We start from the raw sequence: 14,115 nt of genomic DNA, 5'->3' as shown, positions 1-14,115 counted from the left end.
TCAAAAATGCCCTCGACCGTGTCTCTCGCATTTCCTGCAACTCATCCTTCACACCCCCTACCCGCAATAACAACCAAAACAGAATCCCCCTCGTCCTCACGTACCACCCCACCAACCTCCGGATCCAACGCATCATCCTCCGACACTTCCGCCATCTGCAATCTCACCCCACTACCAAAGATATTTTTCCCTCCCCACCCTTATCTGCTTTCCGGAGGGGCCATTCTCTCCGTGACTCCCTTGTCCGCTCCACATTCCCCTCCAGCCCCACCACACCCAGCACATTTCCCTGCAACCGCAAGAAGTGCTACACCTGCCCCTACACCACCCCACCTCACCCTCATCCCAGGCCCTAAAAAGACCTTCCACATCAAACAGGTGTTCACCTGCACATCTGCTAATGTGGTATACTGCATCCGCTGTACCCGTTGTGGCCTCCTCTACATCGGGGAAACCAAGCGGAGGCTTGGGGACCGCTTTGCGGAGCACCTACGCTCGGTTCGCACTAAACAACTGCACCTCCCAGTCGCAAACCATTTCAACTCCCCCTCCCACTCCTTGGACGACATGTCCATCCTGGGCCTCCTCCAGTGCCACAATGATGCCACCCGAAAGCTGCAGGAACAGCATCTCATATTTCGCTTGGGAACCCTGCAGCCCAATGGTATCAATGTGGACTTCACAAGCTTCAAAATGTCCCCTCCCCCAACCGCATCCCAAACAGCCCAGCTCGTCCCCGCATCCCTAACCATTCCTCCCACCTCAAGCCCCACTCCCATCTCCTACCCACTAACCTCATCCTGCCTCCTTGACCTGTCCATCCTCCCTGGACCGACCTATCCCCTCCCTAACTCCCCACCTACACTCTCCTTTACTGGCTCCTTCCCCGCCTCTTTGACCTGTCTGTCTCCTCTCCACCTATCTTCTCCTCTATCCATCTTCTATCCGCCTCCCCCTCTCTCCCTATTTATTTCAGAATCCCCTTCCCCTACCCCATTTCTGAAGAAGGGTCTCGACCCGAAACGTCAGCTTTCCTTATCTTCCATCCATGGACTCTATTTGTGCGGCTGTCTGCCGTGGAAAGGCTGCCAACATCGTCAAACACCCATTGTACCCCGGTAATGCTCACCTACACCTCTTCCATCAGGCAGAAGACATAAATGCCTGAACACACACACAAGCAGGTTCAGAAACAGCTTCTTCCCAGCTGCTATCAGACCGATGAATGGACTCTAGCCTTAAATAATGTAACCTGTATGCCTCTAAGCCTTGTTAATCTGTACATCCTTTGGTTGCTGTGATCTGCCTGTACAGATTGTAAACAAAGCTTTTCACTGTATTTCGGTACAGGTGACAATAAATCAATCAATCAATAAATGTGGAGCTGGCAAAGCACAGCAGGTCAGACAGCATCAGAGGAGCAGGAAAGTCAACGTTTCAGGCCGAAACCCTTTGTCAGGACTAGGGAGGGGGAGGGGATCCCTGAAATAAATGGGGTGGAATGTAGATCTGGGGAAAGGGTAGGTGAGATGGAGACAGGTGCATGCAGGTAGAGGGTTATTGGCAAGGGTGGAGCGGATAGATGAGTCAGAAGATGGACGGGTTGGGGGGAGAGAGATTTTGAAGCTGGTGAAGTCAATATTCAGGCCATTGGGCTGTAAGCTCCTAAGGTGAAATATCAGGTGTTGTACCTCCAGTTTACATTTGGCCTCACACTGACAGTGGAGGAGGCCAAGGATAGACATATTACCAAGGGAGTGGGAGGGGGAATTAAAATGGATGGCGACAGGATGGTCAGGTTGGTTGGTGCGTGTAGAGCACAGCTGCTTTGCAAATCAGTCCCCGATATGGAGGAGACCATATCGGGAGCACTGGATGCAGTAGATGAGTTTAGATGAAGTGCAGATGAATCTCTGTCTGATCTGGAAGGATTGTATGGGTTTGAAAACTGGAGGTACAACACCTGATATTTTACCTTGGGAGCTTACAGCCCAATGGCCTGAATATTGACTTCACCAGCTTTGAAATCTTTCTCCCCCAAACCTGTCCATCTTCTGACTCATCTATCAGCTCCACACCTCCCACTGACTAATCATAATAACCCCCTACCTGCATCCACCTATCTCCATCTCACCTACCCTCCCCACAGCCCAACACCCCTCCCTCTATCTATTTCTGGGATCCCCTCCCCCTTCCCAGTCCTGACAAAGGATTTCATCCCAAAACATTGACTTTCCTGCTCCTCAGAAACTGTCTGACCTGCTGTGCTTTTCTAGCTCCACATTTACTGAGTATGGAATATCTATTGGATAAAGTGCTATTTTGCATTGTGCAATATTGGAAGGTTAGGCCAGTTTGAAATCTAGAGCTGATTGTGTGAAATATACCCACTGTTTTCGTCTTAGCTTTCAATTTCACTTCAGTCATCTCTTTGGCTTCACCGATGTTTTGGCAGATGTTGAAACCTATCTTCCCAAAAAAAAGGAGTTCAGCCTTCTGTTTGGATTTTTCAAAGATTTGATGTATGTTTGAACCTCTGGTTGTCTTCAATGGCTTGAATAGACTCTGTTCAATAGGGTTTGTTTGCACATTGGTTAATGGAATATCAGTTTGAAAGCTTAACTGCCTTTTATCCAACCATTGTACAGCAGGATTTGTTTACACAGCTATCCAGGGAAAGAGTCACTGGACCCGAAACGTTAACTTTGTTTTCTCCTTCACAGATGCTGCCAGACCTGCTGAGCTTTTCCAGCAACTTTGTTTTTGATCCAGGGAAAGAGACTTGTTTATTTGAAGGATTCATGAGCTTTTGGTGATGAGGGTGGTTCTTAAGTGCCTATTCAAGTATTCTATTTTAACAGGGAATAATACGTTTTTGCAGTTGTTATGCAAGGAAGGTAGTATGATAGGCTTATGAGCTTTTGTACATAATCATTTTATTTTAGACAGCTACTCCAGTTATTCCTTTTGAAAAAAAAGAGCCTTTGATTTTTTTTTAAAAGTGGTTATTCAAAAAGGGTTCCAAATGAAATAGGGGATAGATTGACATGGAGGGAGACCCAAAGGGAAAGATCAAGGCAATAGTGCAGAGTAGCAATGCAGGTGGCAATGACAGAGTGTGATGGGAGTGAGAGACAGTGTAAGGACAAGTACACCAGCAAATATGGTCAGAGTGATGTGGAATGAATGAGAACCCCCCACCAGCCTTCCATGATGTGGCTTCCACCTACGTTCCTGGAATATGCCCAACCTGAGTTGGTAACCTCGTAATGTTATCCACTTGTATCCCTGTCTCATCCCCAGCGCTGACCATTCCAACGCCCTGCCCACTGGCTTCCTGTATCCTCCATAAACTCGAGATGATCAAAATCCCTGCTTCCTCTGCTACATCAAGTCCCAAATGTTTCCTCAAAGCTGTCTTCACCCGAGAGTTCACCCACAGGTCACACAGACATCAGCCCCTTCAGTTATCCCCTTTACACTGTCACAACAAACCATTTCAATATATCACCTTCACAATCCCAAAGAAACAAGGTGGAGCATTGTATAACCCACCAGGGCTCACTGACTGACGCTGGCTCGATTTTAAACCTCACATTCTTATTTTCACACTCGGAATCCCTGCACTCCCCTAACTCCAGCTTCTCGAGAATCCCAGGATGTCATTGTATCACAGCTCTGTCTTCAGCTGCCCAGGTCCTAAGCTCTGGGATTTGCTTCCAGAATTTCCCCATCTCTTCCAGTCTCTGAACTTTTAAAACTTCACAAGTGATGTATTTGTGCCAGCATTTGTTGCCTATCCATAATTGCCAATTAAGACTCAACTACATCACTGTGGGTCTGGAGTTAAATGTAGGCCAGACTGGAGAAGAATGGCAGATTTCCTTTCCTAAAGGACATTAATGAACCAGATAGGCTTTTCCAACAATTAATAATGGTTACATGACTGTCATTATGCCAGCGGACTCACTTCCTGATTTTTTATACAATTCATATTTCACCAAATGCCATGGTGGGATTTGAACCCATATTCCCAGAACAATCTCTCAGAGAAATGGCTGTACAATGAAAGTATGGGATGATGGAGTGAGCGCTAAACCACTGGCAGAGAACAGAGGACCAGGGCTGGGAGCACAGAGAGAGGGTTGGCAAGAGATTGGAGAACTTAGATGTCTGCTGGCCAGCGGGTGAGATGGAAGTGATTGGGACGGGGCTGTTAGTGTTGTCCCCTTGGTCAGCCCTTCAAAGAATTGCAAGAGAGGCTGGGAAGCTGTAGGATTATCTCAGAGAGCAGTAAAACCTGGACCAGCCTCAGGAGAGTCCAAAAGACAACAAGTATTGAAGGATTGGGGTTTGAGAAGGTTGAGTAATCAAGAACAATGAAAAGGAAGGAGGCAAGATGGCATAAAGACTGAGCAGAATAATAGGGAGTAAATGGGTACCAGAAGTGATGGACTCAGGGCTGGGCCAACAGCTAAAATATGCACAAAATGAATCGTATTTTATGTGGCTTCTACGTGAAGATTATCTGCATGGAACAAGCTGGTATTTAGGTTGTCAATCAAGACCAGTTGAGATCCCGGTGTTTAAAGTCTTTTTCAATCCTAAAAATGGGAGCTAATAATTTAATGGTCTGTTATGTAACACATTGATTTTACTTCCTTCAAAATCACTGTGAATGTAAATGAGAAGAGATATGTAACTGGAACTGAATCACTATCTCCTGTTTGTTCATCCTCACACAAAGAGCAAATGTTACCTCCAAAATCTTCACGATTTCTCAAGCCTGAGAAAATGCATCTGTCCTAATCTTTGCACAACATCAATATTGTTCAAATGGATTTTCTCTCCATTCCCAACGTACTTACCACAGCAAAAACACTCTTATCTGGAATGAGGACATCTCCTACCCATTGGTATCGCTATGGATAGTGTTCATGCTAATGCAAGAAAAATGAAGTATTTGTGCTTTCAAGCCTTTCAATGTTGGAAATCAGAAACAAAGAGAGTGCTGGAGAAACTCAAACAGGTCTGGCAGCATCTGTGGAGAGAGAAACAGAGTTAATGCTTCAAATCCAGTGTGACTCTTCTCCAGAACAGTAACTCTGTTTTTCGCTCCACAGATACTGTCAGACCTGCTGAGTTTCTTTAATTTGGAGCTTCACTTACAGAAGGATTTACCCTTCCTTACTCTGATGCACATTTAAGTCAAAACCCCACCAAAATTCCACTGCCTGAACCTACACCCATTACCTCATCAGTCCCCACTAAAGCTATAACCAGCCATACCCCAGCTGCCTTGTGAGAATGAACAGTCAGCAGTTTTAAAATAATCCTTCTCTCTACAGGCCACTCGACCGATGACAATGAGAGTCAGCCTTTCTGTCTGAGCCTGAGAATTAGCCAAAGTTGAAATAGCATGAAGCTAATTTGAATCAAACTGTTTAGACAGATTCTAACAGTGCAGGTGAGACCTGAGCCAGGATTTTCTAACTCAGAGAACACAGCCTCTGTGCCACTAGTGTTCTGCTTCTGAGCAGTCTATACTTAAAGGGAAATGTCCTCTAATTTACTGAATTATTCCGTTCAGGATAGAATTAGTAATCACATGGGAAAAGTGGGGAAGGTGTTGATATGGAAGGATCAGCACAAATTTCTAAAGGAGAAACCATGTTTAAGTAAATTTCTGGAATCTTTAGAATAGCAGACAAAAAGCTCAATGGGAATAACACTGTGGATGTGGTGTACTTGGTTTTCCAGAAGATATTTGATGTATTGCCACATATTAGGCATATGAGGAAAGTTATAGGTCATGGTGTAAAAGGGACACTAGCAACATGGATAACGATTGGCTGAGTGATAGGAAACAGAGAGTATTGCTCAATGGATATTTTTCAGGCTGGAAGAAGTGGAGTTCTCCAGGCGTGCATATTGGGACCCTTGCTGTTCCTTCTATATATTAGTGATCTGGATCGTAGTGTGCAGGGGAAATTTTCAAAATTTGCAGTTGACATGAAACTTAGCAACTTGGAAGAATTGTAAACTGTGAGCAGGATAGTGTGGAACTCTAACTGATATCGACAGGTTGGTGGACTGAGCAGATAGGAGGCAGATGAATTTCAATGCAGAGAAGTGTGAGGTAATGCACTTTGGTGAGAAGAACATTGAAGGACAACATAAAATGGAGGGTACAATTCTAAAGGAGCTGCAAGAGCAGAGGGACCTGGGTGTATAAGTGCAGAGGTCATTGAATGTGGTAGGACAGATGGAGAGAACAGTAAATAAATTTAGTGTTCTTGGCTTTATTAATTGGGTCATAGAGTTCAAGAGCAAGGAAGTGATGTTGAACTTGTACAAGATACTTGTTAAACCTCAGCTGGAGTATTGAGTACAGCTGTGGGTGCTGCATTAGAAGAAAAATATGAATATGTTGGAATGAGTACTGGAGTGGTATGCAAGAATCATCCCAGGAGTGAGAAACTTCAGTGATGTGGACAGATTGAAGAAGTTAGGACTGTTCTCCCTGGAGAGAAGCAGGCTAAGGGATTTGATAAGGGTTTTCAAAATCATGACGGGGCTGGATAGAGTAAATCAGGAAAACAATGTCCATTTGTAAATGTGTCAGGAATTAGAGGACACAGGTTTACAGTGATTTGCAAAAGGAACAAATGTGATGTGAGAAAATAACATTTTCACCCAGCGAGTAGTTAGGGTCTGGAATGCACTGCCTGGAAATGTGAGGGAGGCAGGTTTCAATTGATGCATTCAAGAGGGGTATTGGATTGTTATTTAGACAGAAATAATGGGCAAAGGTATGGGGAAAAGACAAGAAACTGGCACTGGGTAATGAAGCTCATTTGAGGACCTGGTACAAACAAGATGGGCTGAATGACCTCTTTCTGTACCCTAACACTTCTGTGATTCTGTAATTTAAAATGAAGTAGACACTTGCAGCTATCAGACTTGAGTATTGAAGGGAAGGTAAGGACCGGATATTAGTTTATTTAAACCTCTGACACACAGCTCTCATGGTCAATGTTGAGAAAGATATTTATTCACCTTCTCGAGCTTTGGTTTCATTTGCTCAGCCATACTACCCTGTATACCGCCCTTCTTCAGAAATCTGTTCTATTCAAAGGTTCCTTGTATTCTATGTATTAGAATGGAACAGCAGTCAGTGATCTTCATAACAGGTTAAGAGAGCGGTCTTACAGGAAGTTGCCCTCATTTATAGGTTGTCTTGGAAACCAAAGTGAAGCTTTGTGTCTTGTTGGGGATTTTAAGGTATTACTATTCAAACGGTTAGTGACTTAATGTTGAGCATCTTTGGAATGAAGTCGTATTCAGATCTGCCCTCTCAGGGTAATAGTGTCCGTCCCTGCCCCCATGGATAGATCATGAGGGCATGGGTTATTGTATCTACCCAATAGACAGATGTTGAATTTGTCCTACTGAATCTCAAATGAACAGCACCCAATCAGTGGCTGCTGTTAATAAGGAAAGGCCTGCCTTTATATATCCCCTTCCATGACCACAAGTTGTGTTCAAGTCTTTCACAGCCAGTGAAGTACTTCCCATGTGATGAAATGGAGGAATTGTGATAACCAAGATGAGCACAGCAAGATCCCATATGCAGCACCAAGATATTGACCAGAAAATATGTGATGTTGATTGAGGAATAACTAATGGTCAGGACCCTAGTGATACCTGTCCTGATCTTCTCTGAAATAGTGCCCAGGAATCTTCTACATCCATCGAAGAGGGAAGACAGAGCCTCTGCTTCACTTTTCATTGAAAAGATAGTTTTGTTGAAGAGCTGCACTCCCTCTGTACTGTGCAGAAGTGTCAGACTGGGTTTTAGTGTTTAGGCCTGCAAGAGTGAGTGTGCTAATAATGGCTGACCCACACAGATGGAGAGGGGCAGATAGGCAGCACAAAGGGCTTCATATACAAAGGTACGAAACAGGAGTCGGCCCTCAGCCCTTCGAGCCTACTCGCCATTCAACAAGATCATGGCTGATTTGATTTTAACCTCAACTCTGCATTACCGCATTGTCCCAATTATCTTTCAATCCCATGGTCATCAAGAATCTATTTACCACTGCCTTAAAAATGTTTAAAGATTCTGCACCCAGTACCTTTTGAGAAAGGGAATTCCAAAGACTCAGAATTCTCTAAGAGAAAAATAATTTCCTCGTGTCGTCTTGAAAAGATGACCTCTTGTTTTTAACTATGATCTCAAGTTCTAGATTCTCTCACAAGGGGAAACATCTTTTCCGTATCCAGGCAGTCAAGTCCCCTCAGGGTCTTATGTTTCAATTAAGTCATCGCTGACTTTTCTAAAATCCAGAGGTTACAGGCCTAGCCTGTCCAGCCTTTCCTCATAAGGCAACTATCACATTCCAGGTATTAGTCTAGTTAACCTTCTCTGAACTCTTTCCAACACATTAACCTCCTTCTGTAAGTACAGTGACCAATATTGTACACAGTACTGGAGATGCTGTCTCACCAATGCCCTGTATCTGAAACATAACCTCCCCACTCTTGTATTCAATTTCTCTCACAATAAACTGTAACACTCCATTAACTTCCCTGACTACTTGCTATACCTGCATACTAACTTTCTGTAATTCATGCACAAGGACACTCAGATCCCTCAGAGATAGTAGGGTCCAGACCCGAAACGTCAACTTCCCTGTTCCTCTGATGCTGCCTGGCCTGCTGTGTTCATCCAGCTCTACACCTTGTTCACTCAGATCCCTCTGCATCTCAGAGCTCTGTAACTTCTCACCTTTTGGAAAACATGCTTCTTCTTTGTTCTTCCTGTCAAAATGGATAATTTTTGCACTTTCCCACATTGCACTCCATTTGGCCAGGTCTTTGCCCACTCACATAACCTATCTGTATCCCTTTGTAGGCTCCTTATGTCCTCTTCACAACCCACTTTCCTCCCTATCTTTGTGTCGTCAGAATGCCAACACTGCAACATATTCACTGACAATGGAAAGAGGCAGATTTCAGAGAGAGTCACAGAGAAACATAAAGCTACACGCACAAGGAAGTGACTCATGTTAAAAAGATGAGATTCACACACTCCCCCACTTGAGAGATCCACATACAGATTGACAGCCCAGAAAAACAAAGAATTGCACGCGTATTTTTACATATTCATAGACACAAACTGCAGTTGGGTTCATGAGTTGTCCTTCTCATTTATTTGATAAAGTTCTTGTTCAACCATTTAATGGAATGGAATCCTAAATAAATAAATGTCTCTTCATTCAGTTGAAATACTAATTATAACTGAGATGTACTTACCTGGAATTTTATTTTGTCTTTTATTAAATGTTGGAAGGGTGCCAGATATTGGCTGCAGAAATCATACTGCAGTTTGTGCTGGATTTACTGAACACAGCTTCCTGAGAGGATGTTGCAAAGCTCTGCGTTCTGTATGAATTCTTCCTTCTTTGTTGCAATGATGCCTGTTATTGATTTGTAGGCTCAGCAACTTGTCAGTCAGTTCATTACCTTGTACCTGTCTGAGACAATGTGTAATAGTATACAGTCTCTGCAGATACTGACCATGAGAATTGTTTGGTCCCACAGCTCAAACCCCCAAATTATACTTTGCACATTAAAATGGATTTAATTTGCTTAATTATTGTCATATATATCTAGGTACAATGAAAAATTTAGCTTTCTGTGCAATACAGACAGATCATACCATATAAACAGCATTAGGGCAATAGAACAGAGCGAGGCATACAATGTTACAGCTGCAGAGAAGGTACACAGAGAGTGAGATCAACATTAAATTAAAAGTATGAGAGGTCCATTCAGAAGTCCAATAACAGCAGGGAAGAAGCTGCTCTTGAATCTATTTGTACGTATATACAAACATTTATATCTTCTGCTCAATGGAAGAGGGTGGAAGAGCGTATAACCAGGGTGGGAGCGGTATTTGATTATGTTGGTTGCTTTCCCAAGGCAGCAGCAAGTTTAGATGGAATCAATGGATGGAAGGCTGGTTTGTGTAATGGGCTGGGCTGTGTTCACAACTCTGTAGTTTCTTGCGGTCTTAGGAAGAGCAGTTGCCAAACCAAGCTGTGATGCATCCAGATAGAATGCTTTCTATGGTGCATCTATAAATATTGGTAAAAGTCCTTGTGGACTTGCTGAATTTCCTTTGCCTCCCAAGGTAGTGGCAACATTGTTGTGCTTTCTTGATCAGTGCGTTGACATGGGTGGACCAGGGCAGATTGTTGGTGATCATCACTCCTAGGACATTGCTGGTCTCGACCATCTCCACCTCAGAACCATTGATGTAGACAGGGATGTATCCTACACTTTGCTTCCTGAAGTCAATGACTAGTTCCTTTGTTTTGCTGGCATTGATGGAGAGATTATTGTCTTTACACTATGTCGCTGTACACTCAACCTCTTTCCTGTATTCTGTCTTGTCATTGTTTGATATGTGCCCTACAACAGTGGTGTTGTCAGCAAACTTTGGTCAATGGCACTCATTAGAAACCACAATTATTTTTATTGAAGAAATATATGTAAATGAGTGAAGTTTAAACAAGAAATGGTCTTATATACTCACCCAGCTCCTAAGCATTTTCCCAACTCCTCACCCAACTGAGTAATCTACCCACTTATCCACCCACTACCCTATCTACTCACATGTGCGTTCATCCACTTCCCGATTCATCCACCCAGCCCCATAATCAACTCTCTAACCTTCAAATCATTATCTATCTATTTCCCTTTGCTCACTTGTATGTCACTCACTTACTCATTTCTCACACATTGATCATCTTGTCTATCAGCTAAATCCTACAGGTACCCATTCTGTTATCCACCTATTAATTCACCCAGCTCAGCCATTTACCCTTGCATGGACATCACCAACCCAACCTCCCATTCATCACTTGTAGAGCCTATCGTAGTGTATTTTACATCATTATGGGAATGAGACAGAGTTTGTTTTGCAGAGGTGGTTATCAGACATGTTTGAACTCAATTTGAATGACTCTCCACCAACTAAACTGTTGTCATATATATTCAAAGAGAACAGAATACAGTTCCAGTCAAAGCAATTTTTATATCAATATCCCACCATGATGATCTCCATTTTCCCTTTCAGATGGATGTAACTGGTGTTATTCTAAAGAGCAGGAGTATTCTCTCCAGGGCCCTGTTTACTACTCATTCCTCAATAAACATGACAAAAACAGATTGTCTTATTTTTATTACACTGTAGATGGGGCCTTGCTGTGTGCAAATTGGTTGCAGTATTTTGTAGATTTACAACAATGGCTACACTTCAATGGGCCAGAAACATAGAAAATAGGCGGAGTAGGCTATTTGGCTCTTTGAGCCTGCACCACCATTCAGTACAATTATGTAATCTCAGTATCCCATTCCCATTCTCTCTCCATACCCCTTGATCCCTTTAGCCACAAGGGCAACAACAAGCTCCTTCTTGAATATATCTAATGAACTGGCTCCAATAGCTTCCCATGGGAGACAATTCCACAGGTTCACAACTCTGCGTCAAGAAATTCTTCCTCATCACAGTCCTGAATGGCTTAACCTTTATTCTTAGACTGTGACCCCATGTTCCGGACTTCCCCAACATTGGGAGCATTCTTCCCGCAGCTAGACTGTCCAGTCCCATCAGTATTTTATATGTTTCTAGGAGATCACCCACCCCATTCTTCAAAATTCCATTGAGCCCAAGTCCAGTTGATCAGGTCTTTCTTCATATGTCAATCCTGCCATCCTGGGAATCAGTCTGGCGAACCTTCGCTGGACTCCCTCAATAACAAGAATGTCTTTTCTCAGACTAGGAGACCAAAACTACACACAATACTCAAGGTGTAGCCTCACCAAAGCCCTGTGTAGCTGCAGCAAGACATCCCTACGCCGATACTCAAATCCTCTCACTATGAAGACCAGCATACCATTAGCTTTCCTCAATGCTGCTGCATCTGCATGCCAACGTTCAGCGACTGTTCCACCATGACACCCAGGTCTCGCTGCATCTCACCTTTTCCTAAACTGCCACCATTCAGATAACAATCTACCCTCCTGCTTTTGTTACCAAAGTGGATAACCTCACATTTATCCACATTATATTGCATTTGCCAAGTATTTGCCCACTCAGCCAGTCTGTCTAAGTCACTGCAGCCTCTTAGCATCCTCCTCACAGCTCACACTGCCACCCAGCTTAGTGTCATTTGTAAATTTGGAGATATTCCCTTCAATTCTTTTGTGCAAATCATTAATGTATATTGTGAACAGCTGGGGTCCCAGCACTGAATCCACTCATCACAGCCTATCACTCTAGAAAGGACCTGTTTATTCCAACTCTCTGTTTTCTGTCTGCCAACCAATTCTTTATCCACATCAATACATCACCTCTCTGAGACCATGAACTTTAATTTTCCTCACTAAACCCTTGTGTGGAACCTTGTCAAACGCTCTGGGATGTCCTGAGATCATGAAAGATGCCGAATAAACATGTTTTTTCCTTTCCCTCCAACACAGCGAAGGCATCAGAGAGGGAGGAGCTCACAGAATGGTGCTCAGAAATAAGATGGGAAAAGCTGTAAAGTGAGAGTGGGAGTGGTAAAAAAAAAAGTCAGAGACAGCACATTGATGTGACAATGACAGAGTTAACTTGTTAAGGTTGTTTATTCAGAAACATCTGAGCCAGAACCAATGCCAAAATTCCAAAACAGCGTCTTGAGAATCCTGCCGCATGATTAAGTTTTGAATCCAAACATAAAAGTGAGGCCCAAACTGATTTACTGGCAAAATTCAAAGGCATGGATTGAATAAAAAGTGTTTTAACTGCTGCTGCTTCATATTCTCTGTGAATCTAGGGGCACACTCTCGAAAGCAGAGCAAGGGCTGCCCAGCAGGATATGAAACAGTCACGATCCACCTTCGAAATAGCCGGAATAGCTTTGTAAGTGAACTGTCTGGAATGTGCTCAGTCTGCGTGGCTAATTGCACAGTCAGCACATACAGCACCAAACGAACGGAACAAAACCCCTTTCCTGTACATAATGAAAAACTGCTGTCAATTGTCACAACTGCGCAGCTGAACATTTCTGAAAGAATGCAGTGTAATAATAAAACTAATTCATTCTGGGAGATCGCAGTCTCTCCATTTGGAACAAGAAGATACTTTGAGTTCAGCCACAAGAACACAGGCCACAACCACTTTCCAGATTTGACCTTGGCCTCGGTTGCCATCAGTGATTTGGATCCTAGGCCCATTATCCAGACTGTGTTCCTCTGTATGCCATGTGTAATTGACAGAGTAATTACTCAATATGGTAATTGACAATTCCTGTTACTCTGTAATGTGTGGAATTGTATTCACCTTAGACTGGAAATATAACAATACACTGGGTGGAATTAATGGCCATGCCAAATCTCTCAATTTATTGTGACAGACATGATTTTCAGGTAAAATTAATTATTTCTTGTGATGATATTTTCTCTTGGGTTAAGATGAGAGATCACACTCTTTGGATAAACATATGGATGATAATGGAATAGTTTAGGTTAGATGGGCTTCAGATTGGTTTCACAGGTCGGCGCAACATCGAGGGCCGAAGGGCCTGTACTGCGCTGTAATGTTCTATGTTCTATGTCTGTTGAGCTTTTCAGTGATAGTAGCTGTGAAGTGTCTGAGTGTACGTTTGGTATGGCTCAGTCAGTTGAGTGGCTGGTTCGCAATGGAGAGTAGTACCAACACTACAGGTTGAATGCCCAGACAGGCTTTGGCCTTTTCAATCCTGTATCTCACCTGAGCCATGGTAACAGTCAGGATGAACTCACCACCAACCATCTCTCTCATGAGAGAGGGCAAATGATCCTTGGTGACAATGCCAATTTTCACATGGAAATCTATATAATGTATGTGAATACTAATGTACAAATATATATTTCATCTACTATATGTGTATAAAGATATATGCCGTATGTAAGTTCAGATCAAACTGTGAGTGCCTCAGAACTTGTATTCAATTTTAAAAATCTGTCAGTAAAACAGTATAAGTAACAGTGAGAGTGAAGCTGTTAGAACATTGTTAAAAT

General features: G+C 43.1%; 1 protein-coding gene across 1 annotated transcript in view; it reads left to right on the top strand.

Moving 5' to 3' along the window:
- Nucleotides 1-13,357, top strand: part of trit1 (tRNA isopentenyltransferase 1) — a 44,115-nt gene extending 30,758 nt beyond the window's left edge. The window contains exon 10 of the mRNA XM_048612967.1: nucleotides 12,891-13,357. Within this exon, the coding sequence (XP_048468924.1) occupies nucleotides 12,891-13,357 (467 nt within the window). The remainder of the gene's footprint in view (nucleotides 1-12,890) is intronic.
- The last annotated feature ends 758 nt before the right edge of the window (nucleotides 13,358-14,115 follow it).

The sequence above is a fragment of the Rhincodon typus genome, chromosome 27 (genome assembly GCF_021869965.1).
Source record: "Rhincodon typus isolate 14 chromosome 27, sRhiTyp1.1, whole genome shotgun sequence".
Classification (NCBI taxonomy): domain Eukaryota; kingdom Metazoa; phylum Chordata; class Chondrichthyes; order Orectolobiformes; family Rhincodontidae; genus Rhincodon; species Rhincodon typus.
Note: the sequence above shows the minus strand (reverse complement) of the source record. Positions and strands in the feature narration are given on the sequence as shown.